We start from the raw sequence: 27,908 nt of genomic DNA on the forward strand, positions 1-27,908 counted from the left end.
GATGGCACCAGGATGCACTATGGGAAGAAGGTAAGCCAGTGGAAGCAGTGTGATGCTCTGGGCAATGTTCTGCTGGGAAACCTTGGGTCCTGGCATTCATGTGAATGTTACTTTGACACATATCACCTTCCTAAACATTGTTGCAGACCAAGTACACCCCTTCAGGGCAACAGTATTCCCTAATGGCAGTGGCCTCTTTCAGTAGGATAATGTGCCCTGCCACACTGCAAAAAATGTTCAAGAATGGTTTAAGTTCAAGGTTTTGACATGGCCACCAAATTCCCCAGATCTCAAGCCGGTTGAGAATCTGTGGGATGTGCTGGACAAATAAGTCCAATCCATGGAGGCCCCACCTCACAACTTACAGGACTTACAGGATCTGCTGCTAACATCTTGGTGTCAGATACCACAGCACACCTTCACACAGAACACCTTCACACCTTCCGTCTTGTGGAGTCCATGCCCCGACAGGTCAGAGCTGTTTTGGTGGCACGTGGGGGGGCCTACATAATATTGCTCAAAGGCCCAGCAGGGGCAGACTGTCAGGGAGATTTGAACCCAGGACCTTCTGATCACGAGACCAACACCTTAACCACAGAGCTATCACTGCCCACTGCCCATAGACGCATGCCAAACAACAGTAAGAAAATGACAAGAAAAAAACCCAAAACAAAAACAGTGAGACTGCCACTTAATATTTAGTGGCACCTTGATTATTTTTACTGGATGAAGAGACCACAGTCCCACCTTCTTGCATTTTCTATTGGCTCACAAGGCCATGGTTAGCAAATTTACAAATTAGTGAAACATCACCTAGATAAAGTCAAAACGAAGCAAAAGTAACTGCTACCAGAAACATGCGTCTTTCATGTACTGTGTTTAAGCCGGGTGAATTTTTATTGACGCAACCCACCTGTTTTGGGGCAGACACTGAATGCACTGTGAAGACACTTCAGTGAAGGCACTGAAATGATTACAGAACTGTGGGTCTGGCAGGAGATGTGTAGGAAGGAACGCAGAGCTAATAGCACTCACCAATATGGAGTTCCCACAAACGAGTTAGCAGGAGAAACAATGGAAGCAGAGCCAAAGTCAGCCAGTTTCACTTGGCCAGGTTCGGTCAGCAGGATATTCCCAGCCTTAATGTCTCTGTTATATTGGACAAGACAGACGTATTTCATTTCATAAAACACTTTAAACAGCCTAAGGAGAGTACACAGCCTGAGAACATACTGGATGATTTAAACTGTTTATATTTATGAATAAAAAAAAGCAAGCACTTGTTCTCCTGATGCAGGCAGCCAAACTTTCGTATGGTAGTGCATTCGGGACACAACTTGACACTAATCTTGGACAAAACTAGATCTTCAGTAGGCTCAAAGACTAGTCTTACACAAGCTTACAACTTCATGGGAAAAAAAAAAACACAACAACATGTAGAGAGATAGTTACAAGAAAGTATCTAAACAAATTTACAGGATTCTGGCCTAAGAGGATCGTTTGTCAGCCATATGCAGAACGTTCACATCAGTATGCAGAACAAAGAAATAATACCCACTTAAGGGAGTCACTCTTACCTGTGGATCATGTTGTGGGAGTGGAGGTATGCCAGCCCCTGTAGAGCACCATGGGTAATTGCTGCTATTTCCACTTCTTGCAAGGGCTTTTTGTGTACTGTAAGAGATTAAATGAAAAAAATCAGACCTCTGTAAAGGGCTCTAGGAAGATGAAAGCTGTTGGCACATTTGAACATATCAGCCAAATAAACACATTCAGTTCATCTGGGTGTTAATCAGGATCTGTCTCTTCATTCTCCATATCTCTGCAGTCAGAAAGCATTACACAATCATAAAAATGTCAGAGCTTACCCTCTAGGATATCTGAAGCAGAACCCAGACAATATTCCATTACCAGCTAGACACACAGAGGAGACATAAAACATTAATATCAAACAGCCAACATTTCACATCTACAGTTCACAGATTCACTCTAAGTGATTAGACTTGGAACATTATTATGCATTATGTTATTCATAAAGGCTAGTAAATGCAGAAGGTCCTTAAGCATAGCATACATAAAACTAATTAATGTGAATTTATGATCTTTAATTCTACCAGGCATTTCAGTAAGGTGTATGAGACAGGTGTCACAGGGGGAGAACACTGACCCATGCTGTGTGCTCTCTCAGGTAACAGCCTTTATACTCAATGCTGTTTGGGTGCTTTATATTCTGGAGAAATTTCACCTCCTTGATTATGTCTTGCCATTTCTAAGAGAAAGAGTGCAAAAAATGAATGAATAACATTTCCTCCACATGACAAGAGCAAACAAATTGGTTCAGACATGGCACTGTCCTAACTTGTTATGTTCATTGCAATAGACTAACGCTCAAGGCCATTCACAACACATTGGGTGATGCCAACATTTCTGCACCTCTTTTGCCTGCATCTCAATAACAATAATACTAACATTCGTGTTTACAGAAATATAGACTATTCATAAAATGAATCAAAAATATTGTTGAAACTGATTATCCAAGCTAATGAGCTCACCTGCATTAGCCTGCGGTTTAGTTTAGTGTAACCATTTAGTATTTAGTGTAAGCCCACATTATTAGTCATTATCTTTCCCCATGTATATATACTGAAGATATCTTTGGTTTTATAAAGTGCCGCAGGGATGACGTATTTTTGTAGGCCAGCCCAGAAGTTAGCATCACCCTGGTTCCCTCAACAAAAAGCCAGTAGGATTTTCCCATTAGCTTTTAGATTATTGCAGAAAATAAGCTCTGTGTCCAACAAAAGTTTATGATTCTTACACATTTTGTTCATCAAGATAATCTTCACAAATGAACACAGCTTTTTTGAAGCCTAAATACAATTGCAAGAAGTAAAAAAAAAAAAAAAAAAGAAGCTAAAGTTAGGCTGCAAATGAACTACACCGCGGTTGCATGACTTCAACGTCACCACCACTAAGCTTCCGACAACTCTTTCAATCTTTATTTTAAAAACATGTTCCCTGATAAGGATCTACTGGGATCTTTTTGTGGATCAATTTTTGGGAATGTGTCCATATTGCATTATCTTAGAGAAAATTCTGTTTGTTTATTCGTGTAGTAGATGAGTTTTACTGTTCAGTGTGATGACATTTAATGTCCCCAACAACCTCTGTAGTCCCATTTAGCCACTTGTTAGCAACTGCCTTTTTCAAGACACGTAAAAGCTTAAAAAAAAAATAAATAAAAATCATAAGTGGGGTACTGCTGATGTATTTCATATCATAGAATAAAACGTGAAAATATCTTGAGCCTGTGTTAACCACAGATCTTATTTCAGGCATTTAACCAAAAACCCATTGACACTTGGGATGATGGAACGATGGTGCTAAAATGCTAACTAATTTCTGGGTTTTAGGACTCATTCCTGCGGCACTCTATAGCACTTTGCACCATGAATTCAATAGCAGGATGACTAAAAGTTGATGAGATCTTCTATCCTTTTTTTATGTTATTTATGTTTTTATGTCTATTTATCTAATTATGCTTAGAATATGAATGGCAGAGGAAAAATACTACTAGAAGCAACAGAAGATCTTATATAGGACAAACAGTTCAGGGAGTTTGTATTTCGATTTAAATCTAAGCAGCATATCTGAATCTACTGTACATCTAACTTTCCCTTGCCTAAAATAAGCCAAGTGGTTAAAAAGACATTATATGGTGGAAAAAATAACCTCGTGGAAAAAAAGGCATGCTGGCTAATGAACAGCACAGAGCAGGACTGTCACTTTACCAATGGCAGACAGCTAACACAGCAACAGAATGATAAGATTCAGGACTCAGTGAGAATCATGATTAATTATAAAAATCATAATGAAATTCAAACACCAACCTCATTGGTTTGCTTTCCACTGTAGGACATTTTCTTGATAGCCACCACCTCTGAGGTGCGCACATCTCGTGCCTGTGAGCAAAGCACAAATTGTAGTGAGAAAGCACACTTTTCTTGGCATTTTTAAAGAACCATGTTGATTAAAACACAGCTGCAAAACACTCCGATGACTTTCCTTTCTGGCCTATACGGTTGACACTTACAAAGTAAACTGCGCCAAAGCTGCCATGGCCGATCTCTCTGAGATCAGTGAAGAGTTTTTCAGGATCCTCCCTGAAGAAGAGCTCAGCAATCTCGGGGTCCTTCAGGCTCCCCGCTCGAACAGCGTTGGGCATGCTGGGTAGGGGCGGGGCCTGGGCCGCAGCCACCAGGGATTATCTGGGTCTGCGACGCAACAGCCCCCGGTTATGGCTCATCTGCAGGACAATGGCCTCATACAGATACACACCTACACACGCACGCAAAAAAAAAAAAAAAAAAAAAAAATAGAAACATTAGACAAATATGAGAGTCCTGATCACCTGGTGGATTACATAATGCAAAATCGGTCTAACTTTGTTTTTTCCCCTCTCGATGCTGTGTTTAAATATGAGGTGATGGCACGCTGCCTGTCTCAGCAAGAACTTCATTGCATGGTTATTGCATCAGCTTTGGTCAACATTTATAATATTTGCTATCGTTGGCTAAAAAATGTGGTTGCTACATGAGCAAAAAAATCATGCATGACGTATCTGATGATCTAATGTGTAACGATTTTCAGATATTTATGCCACTGCCATCATGAATATTACCGCAGCTAGCATGAGCGCCCTTTTTCACCTGTTGAATGAAAAGCTGCGCACAGATGTTCTGACCTTTCATCCGTGAAGTAGAGAGAGACAGAAAGAGCCATCTGCTGTGTGAAAAGCTTTTAATAAGTATAGACTTTTGTTTATCAAATAAATAATATTATTTTATAAATTTTATAATAATATAAAATTATATTATAAAAATTATATTATAAATTTATTTAAAAAAAATAAATAAAAAAAATAAAAAAATAAAAAAACAAGGCGCAAAAGCAAGCACACTGTAGAATCCTAACCATTATGACATTCTCCACTAAGAAAATAAACAGCACTGGATCCTGTTTATGCCTCATTCTGTTACAATAACTAGAAATGGACGTCTGAACAAATTTCTATAGACTCTACAGCAGTACAACCATTTTAAAATAACCAACCTATCTATATTCTTCAACACAGGAAGTATTTATAGACACACACCAGCCCTTATCATACTTGGCAAGAGAGTGTGTGCGCGCGTGTGTGCAAAAGTACGAGTAAGGAAAGACTGAAGAAAGACATAGGGGGAATTGGGATAGGAAAGACTAGTCTTTTAAACGCTTATTACTGATAGGTATTAACTTAACCTGAGAATCTGTGCATAAAATATGATTTTTAGTGTTCATTAAATTGAAATAAATACACAAGTATTAATATTAGCGATTCCGTTTTCAGGAAAAATTAGTTATTTTGAGTTATTTAAGGCTTAAATTTAACAACTTATTCTTGCAACAATATTTTTCCTGCCAATATTGCAGCTACATTTTTGCTGCTACACTACTCAGTAGTTTACAGCCCATCGCTGCAATTCTCACGCAACACTGTTCTGCACTCTGTATCCATTGTACTGTGTATTCACTGTTCTCTGTATTGTTCTGTGTACTTACTGTCTCACATTCGTCTCATGCTGTTGTGTATTTGCACTTTATGTAGTCTTGTGTACTGCGCTACTGTATTGTTATGTGTTGCACAATGGACCTGGAAAAACGCCATTTTGTTCCAATGTATACCAGCTATATATAGGAAGGACAATTAAAAACCCTCTTGACGTGACTTGATTTTTGTTGTTCCTTCTTTCAGAGAATGATACTAGCTTTTTCAAACCACAGAGCAGTGTGGTTGTCCTTAGCAGACGAGTGTTACACTGTGCAACAAAGTTCATGACAGACGACCAAATTCTGAGCTGACTGTGCAGAACAATGTGTTCTTCTGCTGAGCGAGAGAGAGGAAATGTGCAGCAGACACTCAGACACTCACAGCCCTGTCATTCCCACCAGACCTGAGCACTCACCAGCTCTCACTCCTTCAGTCAGGCCCCTGTGGAGTGCACTACGACTACTGAAGTGCATGAATCATTTCAGCAAACCACATATCTATCACTCAAAAGAACTGCAATTACCATTTCATTATCAAAAGCATACATCACCATCAACCCAGACCACTCTCCTGCTGTCTCACAGCACCAATATACCAACACTCACTTCACCGTGCGAAATAGATAAACAGTCATTCTACAGCAAATCACCTGAACATTTTAAAACACTATATGTATAAACACCTGCTTAAGCATATACGCAAAAAGTATTGTTTACACATTTATTTAAAAAAAAATAAAAATAAATTGTGGGCTCAAGAATAGCACAACAGAAATGCGTTCACCCTGTCATCCGGAGATCGTGAGTTTGAAACCCGACAGCGTTACAGCAGTCTGTGGCCAAGAGTCCAAGAGAGAAAAACTGGCTGTGTTCTCAAGGTGGAAGGGGTAGCACACACAAGAAAATTATTGCAAATGTTTACGTATGTCAGTTCATCAAAGAGCTTATGGATGCAAGATAGCTAACATAACCCTGAGTTAGGCAGTAAAGTATATAACTCCATGTCATGACTAACATTGTTTGCAGGTTGGCCTGCCTTATTGTGACTGAAATTATTAATTTGTGAATGGTGATTTATAAAAGCACCCACAGAAATGCTCATTTTCATATTTGAGATTAATATGAATGCAGATGGCTCACATAAAAATATGAAATTAAAAAAAGTATTAAATGCCTCATTTACATATTGTAATATGAGTACTGCAAAGGCCAATTTTGAGAGAATGATAAACAAATGATGTGCAACCCTAGACTGATCCTGGAAAACGGTTTCTTAATTCTCAGCTGAAACTAATAAGGCAACTCACACCTGTCCCCTGAGCTCCTACCACGTTAAGCTGGACAGTGCTGATACGAGAGAGATCTCTTTGCTCTTGCCCTACTGAACACACACCCCAGTTTCCATGGCAACCGCATCCAAGAGCCAGTGGGCAAAGAGCCACCAAACTCTGCTCTGTGCCAGGCTCTCTGACACAGCATGTGTTAGTTATGTGCATGCTGAGTGACCGTCTGATATGCACAAACAGAGAGACAGGAAGAGAGATAGATAAGATTGATCAGCCTACGCTCTGCATAGCCTTTGGTCAGGTCTTCCCCATAATGTTCTGATACTACAGACTGCACTGATCCTGATATTCAACAGAAAATGCAGGATCAGATATCGGCAGAATAATAAAAATTATTATGCAACAAGCTAACATGCTAAGTTATGGAGGAATATTTTATTTTTCTTTTTATTTAATATATATATATATATATATATATATATATATATATATATATATATATATATATACACACACATACACACACACACACACACACACACACACACAAATATATAATTAGTGAAGTAAGGAAAAAGTGAAAGAAGCAGGGGATCTGATGTCCCAAGAGGACTAAGAATGTGCAAAGGATCTTTTAACCACATACAATGAAGGTTTATTTTAACTTCTGCCTCGATCTTGGCGAGTCTGTACAATTCCTTAAATAATAATCAAAATTACGATTAGTGCTGCTGGGATTTACTACTTGTATTTGACAAAAAAATTTTCAAAGCAGCAATAAAGTCCACATTTCTGTACTTGACTTGTTTAGACTGTGTGTAAAGAATAGAGCGGGGATGCACCAGTCTGACACAGCATCAGAACCAAGCCAATTTTGACCTGAAAAACCAGATCAGTATTGAACTGGATATGACTTTTTTTTTTTTAAGTGACTTAGTGACATATTTGATGCTGCGTATTTACTGTGGTTCTTATAAGTGAACACAAGATGTTATGTTTTGTTCAGTGACTGGTGACTCTAGACCATGGAGACATGATTATAATGAAAGGCGATGACGTAAAGTCATTTCCCTTAGGAACATAGCTGTTGTGGCAAAATCAATCAGCACATAAGCACTGTGATAAAGAATTCAACTGTGCTCTGAGCAGGGCAGTCAGACTGCTTTGAGTCCTGCAAGAGCTTGTATGAACCATAAACATTCACCTGCCATTTTATTAGGAACAGCTGTGAACCTGCTCATTCAAGCAATTATCCAACCAACCAATCACGTGGCAGCTCAGTGCATAAAATCATGCAGATCCACGTGAAGAGCTTCAGTTACTTTGATGTGATCTCAGTGACTTTGACCATGGCATGGTTGTCAGTGCCAGATGGGCTGGTTTAAGTATTTATGAAACTGCTGATCTCCTGGAATTTTCATACACAACAGTCTATAGTGTTGACACAGAATGGTGTGAAAAACAAAGAACATTAAGTGAGTTCTGTGGATGCAAAGGTCTTGCTGATGAGAGAGGTCAGAGGAGAATGGCCAAACTGATTCGAGCTGACAGGAAGGCTACAGTAACTCAAATAACCACTCTTTACAGCCGTGGTGAGCAGAAAAGCATCACTGAATGCACAACAGGCAGAACCTTCAGGAGGATGGGCTACAACAGCAGAAAACAACCAGGTTCCACTCCTGGCAGACAAAAACAGGAATCTGAAGCTACAGTGGGCACAGGCTCACCAAAACGGGACAGCTGAATATTTGAAAAAAGACCAGTCGATTATGCAGTTATATAGGCGTTGCTAGTACAGCGGTATATTCACATAATCTGACTAATTTAACGCCAATAAAATGGAGATGTCTGTGTTGGGAAATTAATTTTACACCATCATTCAAGGAGGGATGAGCTTAAACATGTCTTACTGGATAATCAGAGCTTCTGCTTGGCAGCTGAACCTGATGCTTACTTTCACTTGGCTTGTTGTCTGATGCTAATGAAAAGCTTGAGAACAGAAACTGCTGGGATGTAAACCTCTGGCATAGACTACTTGTGTAAACTGCAGACTAATCCAAAGTTCCACAGAAAATACTTTTAACTACAGAAAAAGTTGGCATTTAACACTGTAGACAATTTTGTCCCATGATTGTTCACAATGCAAGCATTCTTGTTTCACCAAACACACTTACTTCTATTTTAATCTACATGTTGCCTAATTGCCATTAAAAAGTGACTTCAGACTGTTGGATTTTTAAATGCTCAGTATCAGTTTTGTTCACTTGCATGTGGGAATGAAGTCTAAAAATCTACAGAAATGCATTCAAATCAACTAACCCTACTTTTAAATGTGACCAATATGTAAAATCACAATTCTGAACAATTTAAATTATTGTGTAGCTTGCCGCTACAGAGTAAGCTAGTGATAATCATTACACTAGCATGGGGAACCAGAATTCACAAATATGCTGCTCGATTACTGTCCCATGACACATCAATTGAACTGTGTGCTAAAGTCAGCTGGCCAACTTCAACTGTCCCCACCTGCCACGTTCCACTGAAACCGTTCTGTCCACCTTTCTCTCTATGTTTAAATGCTCCTGTGTATTTCTGGTAAGTGCTTATTACATTCCCAATTGCAGTATGCTAGTGGAATTGTGCTGTTTTTAACAGACAATAACAAGAAATGCAGATGGGTGCATACAGATTAATTTTTAAAAGCAGCGATAATTGTTTAGTGGTAGCCCATTCCTTGAAGCTACCATGTGGCTAGACGAAGTGTTGATATTTCAGTAGATACTGTGGACATCTGATTTCGTACAGCCAGTCATTATTGGTTAAGTTCTGTAAATTGTACCTACCAACCAAAATGCCTGTTGATAAGCAGAATTTGAACCAGTACCAGAATGGAAATAAAAACATTCTGTCTCATCAGTATGCATCATCAATATTCCAAACTCATGCTTGCACTGAAGCATCAGTGCTCCATCGAGTGCGTCTCGCTATGCAACAGAACAGCTTAGAGTGAAATTACTTTTTTTTTTTTTTTTTTTTTAATAAATATATATTTCTTCTTTTATATATTAGTGGTGATTAAAAAAGATAATCATGTTTACTAACAAACCGTGGGAAAAGGTCTGTGGTTAGTCATCCTCCATGTCAGTCAAATGGACTCTTTCTGTGAAAGTAAGTAGTTCTTGGCCATGTTTATTGAATTAAGGTCTGATTTTGCACTTTCGAGACATGACTATGCAGACATGTCATGTGGAGTATGGATTCTAGACCAGTCCCATTAAACCTGCCACTTGCTTTCATTATTTCTGCTATGCCATTATGAGCTCTATGGTTTATGAGTCTGGTCAACCTGCATGGGAATTAACTCATTCTAAAATAGTGCCTTGTTTGTTGCTTTTGCTTGGCTCACCCCCACCCTGCCGAGCGCTGCTCAGATGATCAGCTGCACAGACACAATGCTGAGAGCCGAGAAATTATCTGATGTGTTGGTCACAAGACCGGCCTGCGCTCCTGCCTCCCACCAACTCACCAGCTGCCTCACACCCTGGCACTGAGCTCCACTCTCTTAATGCCAGCGCGCACACACACACACACACACACACACACACACACACACACACACACACACACACACAGAGTAAAATCACACTGTACAGCCAGTCATGTGGCTCACTGACCTATACGCTGCCCACAATAACCCAACACAACAGAGAAACAGACTAATATCTATACGTGCGCTGTCATTTCTGCCACCACACACACTCACTAATAGAGCCAACATGATTCTGCTGTAGACAAGGAGAGCTACAACCTATTGTACCAACAGCAAACAGGACACTTACAAACACACTGCACTGACAGACTGTGAATTCTCAATGTGCCGATATGTTGCATGGCTTCTCATTACTGCATTCTACTTCTGACAAAAGGGATTGGTTAATGCAGGCTGTAGAGGCAAGACACTGAATAAGGCCATGGCATGCTATCCAACACACTCACATGGAATGCAGCAGGACAGGACAACAAAGCATGAGGGCAAAAATTCCTTGTGCATGCGTTTCTGTCTCACACTTCAGCTACTTCCTCATCACACAAGCTGGACACCTAATCAGCACTTCAAGCGCGAGTAACTTCCCAATCATCTGAGGTATTTAAACTACGCTGCTAAATCCACCACTGACGGAAAACACACTCACAAGAGAAAGCTGCTCTCATCGTGCTTTTAAAAATGGTGTGACCTGGATGTAAGGCATGTCTATCCACAATGGTATTCGAGTTGTAGAGGTCATGCCCAGAGACAATTACTGTGTACTAATGAATGGCCTAACTGTAACCTTGTGAGTCACATGACAACAAGCTGCTCCACCTGTGTTGATCATTTCATTTGCAAATAGTTCTGATTTAAAGGCAACTTTAGTGAATAAATGAGTGACATTTTGATATCTTTTCATTAAGAGGCCTTGAAAGGAATCGTGTCACAGTTTGTGCCTTTAATAAGTTAAAATGAAAAAAAAAAAAAAAATTCAAAAGAATTGCAAACAGAAAAAGAAACTATGACATGAGGTTAAACAAGGTTGTACACAATTCCTCAAATATCCACTGTAAAAGAATCAGCCTGACTGCATTCATTCACTCCAATAACATATTACATTCAGTATAACTTTATATGTAGTGAATTTGCTCATCTAGAATAAACAACAACAAGTGGATTTGCACATTTCCGTTCTGGTACATTAGGTTCAGTGGAAGTGAAACTACTGTGAATAAAAGGGTGATACAGACAAAATATCATACTGTGATTCTATTGATATGATTAAAAAAAGGTTAAAAATGAATCTACAATGGATAACAAACATTGTAAAGCTCTGAAAGATCTATCTTACCACACTAGGAAACTATCAATTCTGCTAGAGAGTTCTTCTCAAGTACACACTAGCATTATGTGACAGTAACAAGTCAAAATTGACGAGCTAAAGTTGGAGACAAATGTTCTCTAAGCACTTCAAGACATCAGCGCAAATCAGAAGGTAAATACAATCTGTATGTTGGTGTAGAGAGACTGCAGGGAGCTCCAAGTGATGCTGGGAAGAAAGACAGAGGCTTAGCTTTAAGTGGCAGCAATGAGATCAGGGAAAAGAGAGAAAGAGGACAGTGTCTCCCATCAACAGATGCACCATTCAGTCTGTTTGACACACCCTCGGTTTGCATGCGTCTGTGAAACAAACCCATAAACAAATCCAGCAGGCCTCTAAAGCAGAAGCTTATGAGATTATGATTACGGCACCCTTTCTCCTTTACGATCAGTGTGATGAGAATCACGTCAACTCACTTCCTAGACACACAAAGTGGCGGAGTTTCTGTGTCTTTATATATCCCAGCCCACAAACGACACAGACGTTGCAAAACTCCACCACAAGCAAAGCTTATTTACCCAAAAACGGGTTCTAATCTATCATCTAGATTCCAATGAAATGGAATCAGACTTCCTGTTTGGGGGAGATGGAAGGATACCGCTCTGTTAGTTTCTTCGAAGGATGAAAACATCTATGGAGGCACGAGGTGCATCAAGTTCATCCCACCAAATCCGCCCCATTTTATTTAATCCAGCAGCAAGGCCACGGTTTTATCAGATGTTTGAAAGTGAGTGTAAGCAGGCACGTGTGTCCTGCTGCATGGAAACACTGACCAGCTGAGAAGTGTAGAAGATTATAATAAGAGGACTGTGTGAGATCATGGTGAATGCCTTCTTTTACAGTCAGCTCGAGGTGGAAACCACACCTTGGTACACTGGTCATTTTGCATCAAGAAAAGCAGAAAGAGCAACTGTTATAGACAGGGAATAGGCTAGTTCAGTGTTACTTGCTGCCTGTTTTGGTCTTTCAGCTCTAATACACCTCACTCAATTCTCAAAATCACAAACTAACCATTAAACCTATCAAAAGTTCATATAAATGCATGAGAGCAAGGGATAACCCGCTGTACTGCAGAGGTACGCGAGGGCAGGGGTTCTCAATGTGGGGTCTGGAGAACCCCAGGGGTGTGTGACACATAGCCATGGGGCTGTGATTTTTTTTCTTTTTCTTATATATATTTAGTTGCAGTGGTGGAAATCATTATACTTACTAATGAGTTTTTATATTTATTAGCCTATTTGACTGGTCACTTGAGTTTAATCCAAACCTCAATGACTCAAAAACTAGTAGTCTGTAAATACTGTCAACTAGGAACTAATGTTTCTGTCACTAGAAAGGTCAGGCACAGAAATCTCTATAGCTGTAATAAATAAATAAACAACATATTACTGCTCACATCTATATAATGTTCATGAATAAATCTGTACTGAGGGGGTCCATGGCTACAAAACGTTTGAGAACCCCTTATTACCATCGAGTTATATGTTATTTTATCACATAGCACAGGATGCAGAATAGACGTCTTACTTCCAATCACACAACAAAAACATACATAATAGAGGAATATCTAAAGCTCTACAAAATGAAAGGTTTCTACACAATCCTTGCAAGCTCACGTTTTCTGTTTACAAATACACCGTCACTAGCTTAGCTTGAGAGCTTAAATACGGAAAGGTTCAAGGTTGATATTAGTATAATACTTCGCAAACTAAGGATAAATATCAAAATGTTTAAGTTGTAGCTGTGTTTAGCGTTATACTGAAAACTATGAAGTCATTTCATAAATTCTATGCGGATAAACGTAGCTAATATTAACGTCCACACGTACAGTGCAGCTTTTTTCTGTCAATAACACTAGCTAAGCCCCTAGCTAGCTTAAGCAAAGTTAGCTAGCAGGCTAATTCACTAGCACATCGCCACTTACCCTTCCGTCAGCCAGGCTGGGTGGCTAAGTCAGCTAGCGTAGCCTCTTTCAACTTTCAACTCGAGAAATAGTCCACAAAGTATTACTGGAGCACGACAGCTGTTTACTCAACTCACTGTCAGTTTTCTAGAGCTTTCCGAATAACTACAGATTGATTTCCAGACTGCGCTGTCGTCGCTAACTTATGGAAGTGCATTAAGCAGGTAGTCCAGGAGAGCGAAACTCCAGCCCGGGCTAACGGTGGCCCAGCCACTCGCCTCTTCCCTGAGCAGTCCTAAAGATGGCGTCCGAAAGCTCCAGTCGCCTCTGACAAGTTTGACGCGCACAAAAAACGCGCCAACATGCAGCAAAGATCACCGAAAAGACGACCACACCCTAACAGGCCGAAAAGCTAAAGGCAGAGCGATTTGGAAATCGCTATAGCGCGCACAGAGACGCGCTCACAGTGAGCATGTTGTGGTGCGTTTCTTCCCTCTGCGCCTGCTTGTTCCTGGAAGGCCGGCAGGTTCCGCCCTACCGCTGCAGGAAACACCCACTCAGCCCTGGGACAGCACACACACACACACACACACACACACACACACACACACACACACACACACACACATATATATATATATATATATATATATATATATATATATACGCACACACACACACTCACATACACGCATATACACGCACACACACATACATATACACGTATACACACTGTCACACACACACACACGCACATATACATATACACGTATACACACTCACACATATATATGCACATATACTCACTCACTCACTCACACACACACACACACACATATATATATATATATATATATATATATATATATATATATATATACACACACTCACATACACGCATATACACGCATATACACATACATATACACGTATACACACTCTCTCACACACACACACACACACGCACATATACATATACACACTCACACACACACACACACACACATACACATTCACTCTCTTTCTCTCTCTCTCTCTCTCTCTCTCTCTCACACACACACACACTGCATCACTGCATGACTAAAATAAACCTGCTCATCATTCATTAATGCTGACTGTGCTCAATCCATAATATAAAATAAATAACTTAACCCATCTGTCGTCTTCTGTGTAAAACACCAGCAGCTGTTAGCACTCTACTGAGAACAAGTTGTTCATTCATGTTTTCCTATTTAACAGTTCAGAGCGATAAATTACAATAGAATCAGTCATGCCCAGTATTCACATGTTTTTTTTTTTTGAGAACAGATATGAGATATGAATATTTGTAAATGTTTTTTTTTTTCATATCTAAATATAAACGGTTCATAAAACTCAAACGGCTGGATCCATTACTGAACTCAGTATATACATTCAGAGAGAGAGAGAGAGAGAGAGAGAGAGAGAGAGAGAGAGAGAGAGAGAGAGAGAAAACATACAAATCTTATATGAAAAGACATTTAAATACTTCAGACTGAAAGAACAAATGTTTAATGGCTGTAATAAGATTTAGCAGTCTAAACAATTCAAGTCACAAAGGTAAAAACCATGGAGAATTTGTTTTTAGTAGTTCAATCTGACTGTCAGTGTACTACTATAAAGATCAATGTAAATATTTAAAATGTTTAACAGCACAGTCAGCTACGTCTAGAAAGGAAAAAGTGAAAATTTCTAACGAACCTTCCGGCGCTAAGCCATAGCACACCGTGGCTTTGCATTATAAGCTGTACATCACTAAGAGGTCGGATGTAAACAGCATCACGGTGCTGTCCTCGGCTTGCCAAACAGCCAATTGGTAAACAGATCACCGAGCGGAAGCTGCGGATTGGCCCCCGAGCATCCGGCTGTCCAGCCAATAGGAGCGCGGGATTTCTGCTCTCTGTATCCAGGCGAACAGCAGGCTTTGAAGCTCTACAGCCTGTGTTTTCTGAATGGCATTTAAAGAGCCACTCCATCCTTTTGTTTTCATTGTAGAGCCACTGTGGTGTAATGTGACAGAACCTATAAAGCCATTTAGGAAAGCAAGTCTGACCTCAGTTACCTATTACGAGCCAGTTCATGGCAAATGTCTCAACTGGAAAGGACAATATATAAGAATAAGATCAACTCACTTGTTACAGATGCATAGTGGTGGAGCTATGGTGTTGTTAAAAAATCCCAGTCTACATTTAACATAGAAATTATAATATTCCACTGCAAGAAAACCATATTTACCAAAAACCGGTTTAAAAAGTCATACTACAAACTTTGTTTTCATTATACAGCCACCAAGATAAATGTAGACAGTATATAAAACCATTTATATACAGCAAGTCTCACCTCATTTACCTACTATTAACCAATTTATGGTATATGTCTCCGTTGGAAATGGCAATATGGAAAATGCTATATAATATGTGAAACAGAGTTCAAATTGTTGGAATAGCATTGCGCTGTGCATGTGTGGTGAATTCATTTTAACCATACACTTAGTAAACAACACACTGAAGCTCTCAGTATTCACACCACATTCAGGAGCGTGACATTTTAATTCTCTTCTGAGATAGATATGAGAAGCATTCAAGACATTTTAAGGTTTGAGAAAGAAACTGCTGATATTTACTGAAAACATATTGCCTGTATCCTGCACACTTCCTCTGTGGCATATCTCTGACTGCTGGCATTTCCTGAGTAAAACCCCAAATGAAGAAGGAAGCCTCCTACTGCAAGACCCAACACAGATCAGATTAGATCAGCTAAAAGACAGAAAGGATTACTGTTGCAATCCTCTTGAAGTGTGCAATGTTCAATTCCCTGACATTACCAGCTAAGGTCAGATAGACAGGTACAACTTTCTGTACATCTTTTTTTTCTGCATTTTTCTCCTTGCATAAAAAGCTAATTTAATGAAGATTTTGATACTCAGTAATTATTCATCTGTAATATACTGAAGATCAATACGGCCAAGCCTTCTGCTCACTAACCCTAAAACCGCAACAATAAGGTTACTGATCAGCAGATGGCAGACTTCTCCACTTCTCGCAGTTTAGTCGGCGCAGGAATATGACGTCATGTAAAGTTTACATGTGCGGCATGAGGGAAAATGGCTGCTGGTAAAGAGCAGCAGCAAGCTCATCGATCTGGCATTTACAAACAGAAAAATAAGCAACACAAACATGGAAAGCATCGAACGAAGGGAGAGATCGGGCGTGAGAACAAGGGTAATTCTGGTCGTTTTAACTTCCTTTTTTGTATTTCTTTCCGCCATTCTTGAGCCAGGGCATGGCTGTCTAGCCTAAACACGTGTTTAAAGTTCACTCACTTTTCCGAGCCAAGAATGGCATTAGATCATATTACCCGAGTGACAGTAGTAAGCCAGACAATAATATACGATGATAAAGTTCTTTAATCAAAAACCTTCATGCAGTAAATGCACAGCTCACGTCATCGATTTGGTTAACAGATATATTACTGCATGCATGCGTATTAGGGCTGGGTGATATGATGGTATGATCTGACTAATTATTACATAGTTATTACATCTCTTTACATGATCTTTTATGTCTTTTTAAAGATATTGTCCTATTCTTGCCACCTTAATCCCAGTATAACAGGAGAAATGAGTAAATTGGGAAAGGGATTTTCTAAATTCTGAAATTAACCCTGGACAGATCTTAACCCTGGACAGATCTAATGTTCATTGTGTCCATTAGGCAGAGTCGCTGTGGTGGCTCTCACCAAAAAACAACGGCGAGAGCTGAGTAAGATGGACCGGCGACACAAAGCCAACCAGCTCCGTCGCAACAAGAAGGACTCGGTAAGGAATTAACATAAGGACTGCCTCACCCAAAACATCTAAAATTGATGTAGAAGAGAATTAGTACATGACCTTTGCTGTGTTTTGGTGGGTCAGGTGCTGTCAGAGAAGCGCCGGCTGGGCAGCAGAGATGGGCCGCCTCACCTGGTGGCTGTGATTGGACTGCACGCGCGTGTTGACACTGCTGCAGTGACCCGGCTTTTGAGGGCAGATGAAATTGGAGGAGTGCTGCATGAACACCAGGGAATCGCAGTGGAACGGGACAGCTTTGGCCTCGTCCTTCCACGCTTTAAACAGAGATTCACTTTCTACCGGCCTGACACAGGTACCTCTTTACCACACGTTTACGGTGTTCGTTGAATAATATCAAATCTACAGTTGAGGCCAAATGTTTACATACACCTAGGCTAAAGATATTTCATCTCAGTTTCTCACCTTTTGACACATTTCATGTTGACATAAATTTCCATTGACAAGTCAGGTACATCAGAGGTAATTATAAAACAATCAAATAAAGACAGATTTATTTCAGCTTTAATTCATTATATCAGAATTCCAGTGGGTCCAAGTTTACATACACCAAGATGATTGTTTCTTTAAATAGTCTTGAATGGGGCTGGGTGATATGGACAAAATCTTATATCACCATATGGATAATTTTATATCTTGAAACAATATATATATATATATATATATATGTGTGTGTGTGTGTATATATATATATATATATATATATATATATATATATATATATATATATATATATATATAATTACGTTTTCTATAAAATTGATGAAAAATTATGTATACAAAATAACTGCATGCATTCATGACTGGTCTGCAGCATACCTTACAAATGAATGCTTTCTGGTGAGTGTCTGATTTGTTATACCCAAACCACGTCCCAATGCCAGAAGTGCCTTCCTTTTTAGGTACAAGTTCCTCATCTTTTAGTTGGTTGGTCCCTGTTCTGTGTTGGAGTGTTGTGGGGAAAAGTGGCTTTTGCAGCATTGGCGATATAGACGTTATAGGAAAATATCTATCAATAGACTTTTTTTTTTTTAACACCGTCCTATGATATGAATCACCATATTTCCCTAATCTGGAAGATTCCATAAATTTATGTAATGACTTGTAGAAGATTCTGAGTGGCCTTTTTGCCCTTTATACCGCGGGAAAATCCAATCAAGTCAGCCAAGACCTCAGAAAAAAATTGGGACTGCCACAGGTCCGGTTCCTCCTTAGGATCAATTTTCACCGGTGCACCACAAACATCTGTACAAACAATTGTATGCAAATAAAAATCTTGGGACCACACAGACACTGCATCGTTTAGGAAGAGGCACAGAAAAAGGTTTGGAGTTGGAGGCATCAGGTACCAAAGTATGTACATCCACAATTAAGAGTCCTACATCTCCGTGCCCTGAACGGCTGTCACGTAAAGAAGAAGCCTCTACAAGATCGGCAAAAAAAATTCAGACTGAAGATTGGAGGTAATCACCTTTTGGATCAATATTATCTGGATCAGTACTATCAATACTAAAGAACACCATCCCAACTGTGTGAAGCATGGTGGTGGCAGCATCATGTTGTGGAGGTGTTTTTCTATAAAAGGGACTGGTGCACTTTAAAATAGATGGCATCATGAGGAAGGAAGATTATCTAGAAATACTGAAGCAAAACTCAAGACAGATCAATCAGAAAGTTAAAACAACTAAGGCTTCCAGCAGGACAGTGATCCTAAGCATACCACCAAAGTTGTAACAAAATGGCTTAAAGACAACATAGTGAAAGTATTGGAGTGGCCATTATAAAGTCTTGGCCTGAATCTCCTAGAAAATTTCTGGACTGAAATGAAAAAGCATGTCTGAGCAAGGCAGCCCACAGACCTGATTAGGTTACACCAGTTCTGTCAGGAGAAATAGGCAAAAATCATCGCAAAGTACTGTATGACACTTGTTGAAGGCCTACCTCAAGCGTTTGATTCAAGTTAAGCAATTAAAAGGCAATGCCAGCAAATACTAACAAAGTGTATGTAAGCTTTTGACCCAGTAAAATCTGATATAGTAAATAAAAGCTGAAATAAACCTGTTTCTTAGCTGTTATTTTGAAATGACCTCTTACAGAAATAAAATAATTAATACCCTAATTAAAATGTATGGTAACATGGGACTTGTGAAAAATTGAGTTTGAATGTCTTTAGCCTAGGGATATGTAAACTTCTGGCCTCAGCTATATGGTTATGGTGTGGTTATAAGCCCAATACATGCAAACAAGAAGCAAATTATCGTAATTATCCAATCATTTGAGATACAATCTTAACCACTTTGTCTAATTGCTTTTTCCCCATAAGGTCAAATTTCTAAAACTGAGAGCAATATGGTGTATTAATCACATTCTGTGCTATAGAACTGGACTGCTGTTACAGTTTTACTAAGCTGGTTGTTTCCCAATCGGGTCACTGTTTGATGGACATGACTTTCTCTTACCATGAGATTAGAGTTCAGAGAATATAGACAATCAGATCAATATGTCCTGTATATTGATCGCTACTGACTGGCTTATTGCATAGAACTTTCATGCTTGTGTGACAGTAGTAAAATTTTTGTCCTATTCTGTTTAAATAGTGTGTAAGAAATTCCCTGGAGCTCTCTGGTTTTCACAGCTTAAGCTTAATTTTACTTTAGGAACTACTTTGAAGATCATTTGTGAAGATCCTCTAGTTATTTACTGAAACAAACACTGGACGTGATCAATATTTTACAAGTTGGTGTGTTTATTTAAATTGCAATTGCTCTCCTTTTTTGTTTTCAGCTGACCTGCACTCGCTCCTGGACGTGGCCAAGGTAGCAGACTCTTTGGTGTTTGTGCTTGAACCCACGGAGGGTTGGGACAGTTATGGAGATTACTGCCTTTCCTGTCTCTTTGCACAAGGATTACCAAGTCACGGTAAGAGATTAAGCAGGAATGGAATCAAAGACTTTCTCAGATGTTTAACAGTTTTAATATATACCTTCTGCATCTCTGAACACCTTTTATTCTCACATTGATGCCTGTTTGCTCTCTCCAATCCATTACCTCTGTCTGTGCTGCTCAGCTTTGGTGTGTCAAGGCATTGCTGACCTGGCAGTGAAGAAGCGGACTGAATCTCGACGTACACTGTCACGCTTGGCCGAGGCTCGTTTCCCAGAGGCACGTCTCTTCCCCATGGATACAGAACAGGATGCAGTGCTGCTGCTCCGCCACCTGGGGGCACAGAAACAGAGGCGACTGGCCTTCCGCTCAAGACGCTCACACATGCTAGTTCAAAGCGCTTCTTACACCCCCAGCAGTAGACAGGAAGGCACAGGAGGGCCACCTACAGGACTGGGCACTCTGCAGGTGTCGGGGTATGTCCGAGGCTGTCCCATGCAGGTGAACAGGCTGGTACATATTGCAGGCCACGGGGACTTTCAGCTCAGTCAGATCGATGCACCCACAGACCCTCTGCCCATTGTCACAGGTACACAGCGGCCTGTAAAACCAGCCAAGGGACAAGATGAGGAGATGATGGTGAGTAAAATGTGGACTGAGGCAGTCCATCTTCAGCAGTAATTCTTTGACAGACTTAGAATCAGAATAAAATATTGTTTGCATTTTGAATTATTTATATATTTTGAAAAATCTGAGCAAAAGTCGGGAACTGCTCAAACTGACCAGATGCACACATAAGACTGATTTAATAATAGAAAAAGCCATAGATTCCTTAGAAAATTACCTTCTCAAATAATGGCACATTAAGTCATTTCATGTACTGGGTATGTACTATAATTCATAATACGTTTGAGTAACGTAAAATTATTGAAATCACAAATGCAGAATGGTTGAGTGGTGCTGGTTTTGCTGTTTTGTTATCAGCATGGCTAACTATGCTTACTTGCACTTGTGTGTCTGATGTGTGCCACACAGGACAGGGGTGCTGGAGAAGAGGTGCGTGTGTTAATGAAGTCTGATCCCTCTAAGAGAGAGAGCCTGCAGACAGAAGCTGAGGTTGATCCCATGGATGGAGAGCAGACTTGGCCTACTGAGTCTGAGCTTCAGGAGGCTGAAGGTATAACAAATGCTGAAATCTATCCTTTATACAAAATACCAAGTGAACTGACATTAATCTAGAGGAGTGCATTCCTGCCAATTTCTGCTGACACTCTTGGCCAATCCCTGGCTGTGTGTTGACTATGTGTCAGAAAATATAATGAAATAAGTAGTATAACAAATCAGATGAATGAATGAATGAATAAAGTCCAATTTATACCAGATGTGATAAAGATGTCACACAACAGTGCTCACCTCTACACTGAAGGAACCTGAACCTTGTTTCAAACAACTGCATAAGGATAGTTGGTGTCTTATTTTCATTAAAGTGGTTATTAGAAACTCTTAGCAATATCAAGCATTTTCCTGTATACAGTCATAAATATTTGGACATTGACAAAGTTATTGTTATTTTAGCTGTCTACCAGTATATTAGAAAGGAAACATGAATCATATGTGATACTTATCTTCAGGGCCCAGTTTCCTAAAATCATGCTAAAGTTGAGATCATCTAATCTGGTATAGAGTGTTCAATGTGATACTCACTTTTCTAGTTGACACTGATGTTTACACTGTGATGCTTTTGGGAAATTCAGTCCTTAAATGACTAGTTTAAAAGTTTTACTGAAGGGCAGTAGTACATAAAAAGAATAATGAACATAAAAGGACCATATTTATATAACAGAGATAATGTTCATGTAATTGATCTTAATTGGTGAATTAAGTCACATAACCAAGTGGCATGGGAAAACATTAAATATGATAAAGAAATAAGAAATGATGCAGTGTTTCCGAGAACTCATAAACAGCCATGTTCTGCTAATTCTGAAGTACCTTTGGAGCTTTTTAAAAGTCTGTTTGGATGCCAGTTTTGTGACTATTGAATAATGAATATTACTGATATGGCTAACAGTTGAGATAGAGATTGGATATTTTAATACATTTTCCACTTGTATTGCTATGAAATCAAAAGAGATGGCCTGTGTATCCATTGCAGGATTAACAATAACAAGAACAATTGTGCAGTCGGGACAGAGTAATATAGTGTGAACTGAGATTCTGTGTGATCTGAATATTCTGTGTTTTCCTGGATGTTTAGAAGCCAGGAAGAGTCGAAGGGTCATGAAGGTGCCAAAGGGCACTTCAGACTATCAGGCCACATGGATTGTGGATGATGATGATGAGAACGAAGATGATGATGATGATGATCTGGACAGCTGCGATGATGATGATGAAGAAGACGATGCTGATGAGATGATGGAAGATGGAGAGGACGCTGAAAATGACTCTCAGGTACCCAGGCACCTACACTAGACACACAGAGTTGAACAAGCCTAACCCTTTTAATAATTGTTCTTCCAGATAATGTTTTAATATATGGTTCTCTATAACCATAAATGTAAATGCTGTCTGAAGTATGTCATTAAAGCAAGCTTGGGAATCTTGGCTCCAAAGCTCATGAAGAGAGCCCAAAAAATTTATATGTGACTCTCACCGCCCAGAAAGCCATTAGTATATGTCGGTATTGTTTGCGTTTCCATGGTGTTGTCTAAGCTGTCAGCAAAGGAAGGCAGTGAAAAATGAGAACAAAGCAGGTCAAGCTATTTCATATTTACTGCGCAGGCTGACAATGCATATCACGTGTGTACATAAAGGCAGAAGGCGTGGCTGATTGGCTAAGAGCGGGCAGGAGGGCAGGCCCGGAACAGTGCATACGTGACTGGTTCTTTGTGCACTGCATGGTGGAGAGGCATTGTTTGTTTTCTCAGTGTCTGCCTCTCAGTCCTAGTGCCAGGCTGTGCAGCGCAACAATAGTGTTTGGAGCGGCAGGCCTGTCCCGAGAGAAGCCTCCTGACTTCCTCCACTTTGGACAGGGCTTCCTGTTGGGGCTTGCGGCGCAGGCGGCCATTTATTTATACCAGCTAGGCTTGAAAGGAGCAGGGGGGAAGCTCCTCATGTATAGAGGCTTTATTTTCGTTTTAATCCCAATTAGCATGTGTTTGATGTCTGGTTGAGCACCAAAGAGGGCTTCACAATGCGAGATGTTAACAAGGAGGGAAGTGGTACCACAGATGATTTGGGAAGATTATTTTTATTAGTGCACCTGTGATTGTTCTGCAGCTTGACCCCTCCAGGGTGTGGATTCACCCCAGCAGTATGTCTTGCCCCTTTCCCATCTCAGCGACCACATGCTCGCTCCTGACAAAAGCCGTGTATGTTTAGCGATGGATATCAAAGAAGAAAATAGATTTCTGGACCACGTTTAAACCTTGTATATAACCAAAAAGATTTTCAAAGGGGAATTACAGTTGGCAACGAAATCTGAATAAAATCTATCTTTGTACATTGAGTTCTCTTGGTTTTTGATAAAGTCTTGTTTTTTTTTTATTATTATTATTATTATTATTATTATTTTTATTTGGTCACTTATAGTTCTATAGCGTTAGGACTAAACATTATCTCAGTAAATTTGTCACGATGCATCTTTCTGAAATTTTATGATATAGTTACCATTGTCTCCAGTTCCTTTTGTAATATTTTTAAACGATCAAATCATTAGACATGTAGTTTTCCATATTGTGCTAATGCGCTGTGTGTGTAATCCAATTCTACCCACAGCCAAAATAAATATTGCCATATGTCTATTGTATTGTGAAGGCAAGTATTGTTTTACGATATTTTTGTCATCATCCACTCATACTTGCTTACTCTTCCTTCATTAAGGATGGTGAGGCTTGCTATGACTCTGTAAAGGATGACGGTGATGAGGATGAGGAAGAGGAGGAAATCAGCTCTGCAGGCCGTGTTGGAGCAGAGCAGAAGTACGATGAAGGCATGGATGAGGCTGAGGAGGAGGATGGGCTGAAGCGTTATCGTGAAGCTCGCTCACATGAAATGTTCCCTGATGAAGTGGACACTCCGTTAGATGTTCCTGCTAGGACAAGGTGAAGGACAAAATGGTTCAACTGCTCTGTGGGCCTCAATGGGCCTCATTTATAAATTTTTCAGCAGTTGTGTATAAATGTTTTTGTAGGCCAAACCAAACTAAAAATGCCAGACAGATTTACAAAAGTTTAGGTAATGCTGATGTTCGTCATACTCATGTACAGCAGAAAAATGACTAAACGGTTACTTACGCTTAAATCCTAAGCACAGTGTGCCCTAAATGCAGCTCTACCACTGCAGCATGTGAAAATCCATAGGCACAGATTAAGCTTTTCATTAAATTTGTGTGTGTACTTGAACTAAAGAAGCTATTTAAACTTGACATGCAATCTAAATAAAACTGAAGTAACTCATGTCAATTATTATGTGATCAGTCGAGGCTTCATATTAAGGCTCCTTATACGTACATTTAGACAAACTCAGGAGATCTCGTATGATACAAACGTTTTTACAGCTATCACATTTTCATGATCACATTTCTTATGTAAATACTCTTGTGAGCAATTTACAATTAAATTTGTTTGTATCCAGTTTTGATAAATCAGTGGCCTCTCCACATCCAGCTGCTACAGCCTCTGCGTAACACTGCGCATATGAATAATCTTTCTTCCCTCGCAGGGGGTCTGACACACTTTGAAATTTAACACCTACACAGATCCTTTAGTAAAGATGTTTGTTTGGGGATGTGTCTCAGATTTCAGAGGTACAGAGGTCTGAAGAGTTTCCGCTCCTCTCTGTGGGACCCCATGGAGAACCTGCCTCTCAACTACTCGCGCATCTTCCAGTTCCAGAACTTTGAGCGCACACGTCGCCGCGTCCTGGCCGAGGCAGCTATTGAGGAGGAAGGGGCCATGGTGAGAGAGAGAGAGAGAGAGTGAGAGAGAGTTATACATCTCAACAATGCACCACACAAGGTGTATGTTCTTGTCCTTCTCAGATGTTGAGATGTGTGATGTCATGTGATCGTGCAGGTTGGCTGGTACGTGACGCTGCACATTGAGGACGTGCCTGTCTCAGTGATGGAGAGCTTTCAGGCAGGCAAACCCCTGGTGCTGGTCTCCCTGCTCCCACATGAACAGAAGGTATCTAAAACATTAAGTTATTCATTCATCCATCCATCCATCAAGTGAACAGCCTTTGAACAGTGACCTCATTGGTCAATTTGGTCAGTTTGATTGCTTTTCTGAAAAGACGGGGAAAAACGCTGGTGACAGTACTGGTTAAATCTAGACACGATAGAGTTCCCCATGATCAGCTATCCAGTAACAGGATGTTGAGTATAATGTGTGTTTGCTTTGTTTTATTTAAAAAAAAAATTTAAATAGTAAGTAGTACCCATTTCTGTGGTCTGTGTGCAGATGTCAGTCATGCATTTGCTGGTACGACGGCAGCCCAGTTTCACCGAGCCCATTGCATCTAAAGAGGAGCTGGTGTTCCAGTGTGGCTTCAGACGCTTCCGAGCTTCTCCCATCTTCTCTCAGCACACCACCGGTATGGCCCTTATTAGCTTCTATCTATGATACCTATACCCATACCCATTGATAAACATATGCGTTCATTCATTCATTTTCCGGAAATACTTTATCCTGGTCAGGGTTTAACTGCGGGAGCAGGCAGGATTGGTCAGAATTCCTTTGGGTGTAGGCGCAAGTGGGATTAAAAAGACAGAATCGTCCTGCACACGCCTCTTGGATGGTTGAATCCAATTATATAGATTGGTATTTGGGTCAGTTTTAGTTCTGTTTTGCATTTCAAACTAAGTGTTCTCAGATTTCTTTAAAATATGATTCAGGGATCAGATCAGCTCAGTTTGTGATGTCACAAAATTGGCTCCACTCATTTAGACCAATTATGTCCGATATGCAAATTATCAGACGATGACGTGGAACCCACAACTTTTAGCCACACAATGTGTGTGCCAGCTTAGCTAATGTTAATGATTGGGGTGTATTTTGACAGGTTAAATAAATTCCCAAGGATATATGAGAGTCAAATATGAACTCTTTGAAAAATGCAAGCTATCTCATGAGGAGGTAACTAGCCAAATAGTTGTGTGATGGTGGGGGCCTTAGGGGCAAATTGCACATTCATACATCCGAGCATATTAATAAGGGTAAATGTGTGGAGATGTTCCACCAAATTTATAATGGTTCAAAGTTACATGTACAGGGGAACTTGCAACATTACAAATAAGGATTTACCAAGAGTCCACAGTAAGTTGTGAGGTATTCAACACTTTTTAGGGGACAAGCATAAGATGGAGCGTTTTCTACGTGCTGATGCTCCTACAGTTGTGTCTGTTTACGCTCCGATCACCTTCCCGACTGCCGGAGTCCTGGTCTACAAACAGAGGGCCAATGGTAAGTGCCACACTTCCGGGTCAAGTTTTACTGTTAAGCGTGTTTGTAATGAGCCGATTGCTCACTGTGATTCTTCCTGCTTCAGGAATGCAGGACCTGGTGGCCACGGGCAGCCTTCTGAGCTGTGACCCTCAGCGTGTGGTGCTGAAGAGGATTGTGTTGAGCGGACACCCCTTCAAGATTAACCGCCGCTCTGCCGTTGTCCGCTACATGTTCTTCAACAGGGGTGAGGAGGAGGATCACTGTTCGTGTGAAATTACATAAGCAGCTCAGGAATAGTTCATAAGCAGCAGGGGGCAGTTTTGTGTTACCAAAACTAAACTTTATCACTTTTGTGACTTTCCTTGCAGATGATATTCTGTGGTTTAAGCCAGTGGAGTTGCGCACAAAGTGGGGTCGGAGAGGACACATCAAGGAGGCTTTGGGTGAGAAGAAAAGAGAAAAGCACAATTCATCATAGAACTAAACTTGAGTTTCAGTCAGTCATAAGTCACTGAGTCACCTGGAGTTACATCTCGCATGAAGACGGCTTGACGGTTGCGGTCAGAGATTGAAACTAATGTGCATTTTTCTCTGTTCCTCTTTTTACACAGGTACACATGGTCACATGAAATGTGTGTTTGACAGTCAGCTGCGTTCTCAGGATACTGTGCTGATGAACCTGTATAAGAGAGTGTATCCTCGCTGGACATATGACCCCTATGTGCCACATCCTGTGCCCTGGGTGAAGAAAGAGGAGCCAGAGGAGCTCCATGATATTGACATGGAGTAGAGAGAGGAAATATGATTGATTAAGGACTGGCAGAGGCAGTGGACATGACTTTCACACTATTGGTTTCTATCACAGTGTATACAGTTCTAACAGAATAAATGAATTAATGAAATATACTACATGTCTTTGACAAATCTGTATTTAAGCATTTCTTGTGATGGCCACTAGATGGCATGCCTGTATTAAAATGAAGGCTCTTGGCTGTCATTACTTTTGATGGACTGACGTTTGTGTAC

The 27,908-nt window shown here is 40.2% G+C and overlaps 2 protein-coding genes across 4 annotated transcripts in view; one reads left to right on the forward strand and one right to left on the reverse strand.

The window, feature by feature from the left end:
* Positions 1 to 15,502, reverse strand: part of taok1a (TAO kinase 1a) — a 29,005-nt gene extending 13,503 nt beyond the window's left edge. Inside the window, exons 1-7 of one of the 2 annotated variants that reach the window (XM_053239521.1) lie at positions 15,408 to 15,502; positions 4,094 to 4,338; positions 3,891 to 3,962; positions 2,168 to 2,269; positions 1,869 to 1,914; positions 1,578 to 1,674; positions 1,036 to 1,149 (exon numbers count right to left, since the gene is read on the reverse strand). In XM_053239521.1, the coding sequence (XP_053095496.1) occupies positions 1,036 to 1,149; positions 1,578 to 1,674; positions 1,869 to 1,914; positions 2,168 to 2,269; positions 3,891 to 3,962; positions 4,094 to 4,225 (563 nt within the window). In that variant the 5' untranslated portion in view covers positions 4,226 to 4,338; positions 15,408 to 15,502. Of the gene's footprint in view, positions 1 to 1,035; positions 1,150 to 1,577; positions 1,675 to 1,868; positions 1,915 to 2,167; positions 2,270 to 3,890; positions 3,963 to 4,093; positions 4,339 to 13,709; positions 14,215 to 15,407 lie in introns of those variants that run through there. The other variant, XM_026924821.3, reaches the window with a different exon arrangement.
* Positions 15,503 to 16,770: 1,268 nt separating this feature from the next.
* tsr1 (TSR1 ribosome maturation factor) lies at positions 16,771 to 27,887 on the forward strand. 2 transcript variants are annotated; one of them, XM_053239932.1, is made up of 15 exons: positions 16,771 to 16,927; positions 17,420 to 17,523; positions 17,620 to 17,848; positions 20,338 to 20,472; positions 20,621 to 21,075; positions 21,472 to 21,613; positions 22,694 to 22,887; positions 24,319 to 24,539; positions 25,235 to 25,394; positions 25,512 to 25,622; positions 25,899 to 26,031; positions 26,784 to 26,900; positions 26,986 to 27,126; positions 27,251 to 27,325; positions 27,494 to 27,887. In XM_053239932.1, exons 1-15 carry the CDS (start codon positions 16,810 to 16,812, stop codon positions 27,670 to 27,672), a joined length of 2,514 nt encoding a protein of 837 aa, XP_053095907.1. In that variant the 5' UTR covers positions 16,771 to 16,809; the 3' UTR covers positions 27,673 to 27,887. The 2 variants fall into 2 exon arrangements, with proteins under 2 accessions (XP_053095907.1, XP_053095908.1); XM_053239933.1 differs by having other exon boundaries at positions 22,694 to 22,864; positions 24,317 to 24,539.
* Positions 27,888 to 27,908: the final 21 nt, after the last annotated feature.

This window comes from Pangasianodon hypophthalmus, chromosome 14 (assembly GCF_027358585.1).
Source record: "Pangasianodon hypophthalmus isolate fPanHyp1 chromosome 14, fPanHyp1.pri, whole genome shotgun sequence".
Taxonomy (NCBI): domain Eukaryota; kingdom Metazoa; phylum Chordata; class Actinopteri; order Siluriformes; family Pangasiidae; genus Pangasianodon; species Pangasianodon hypophthalmus.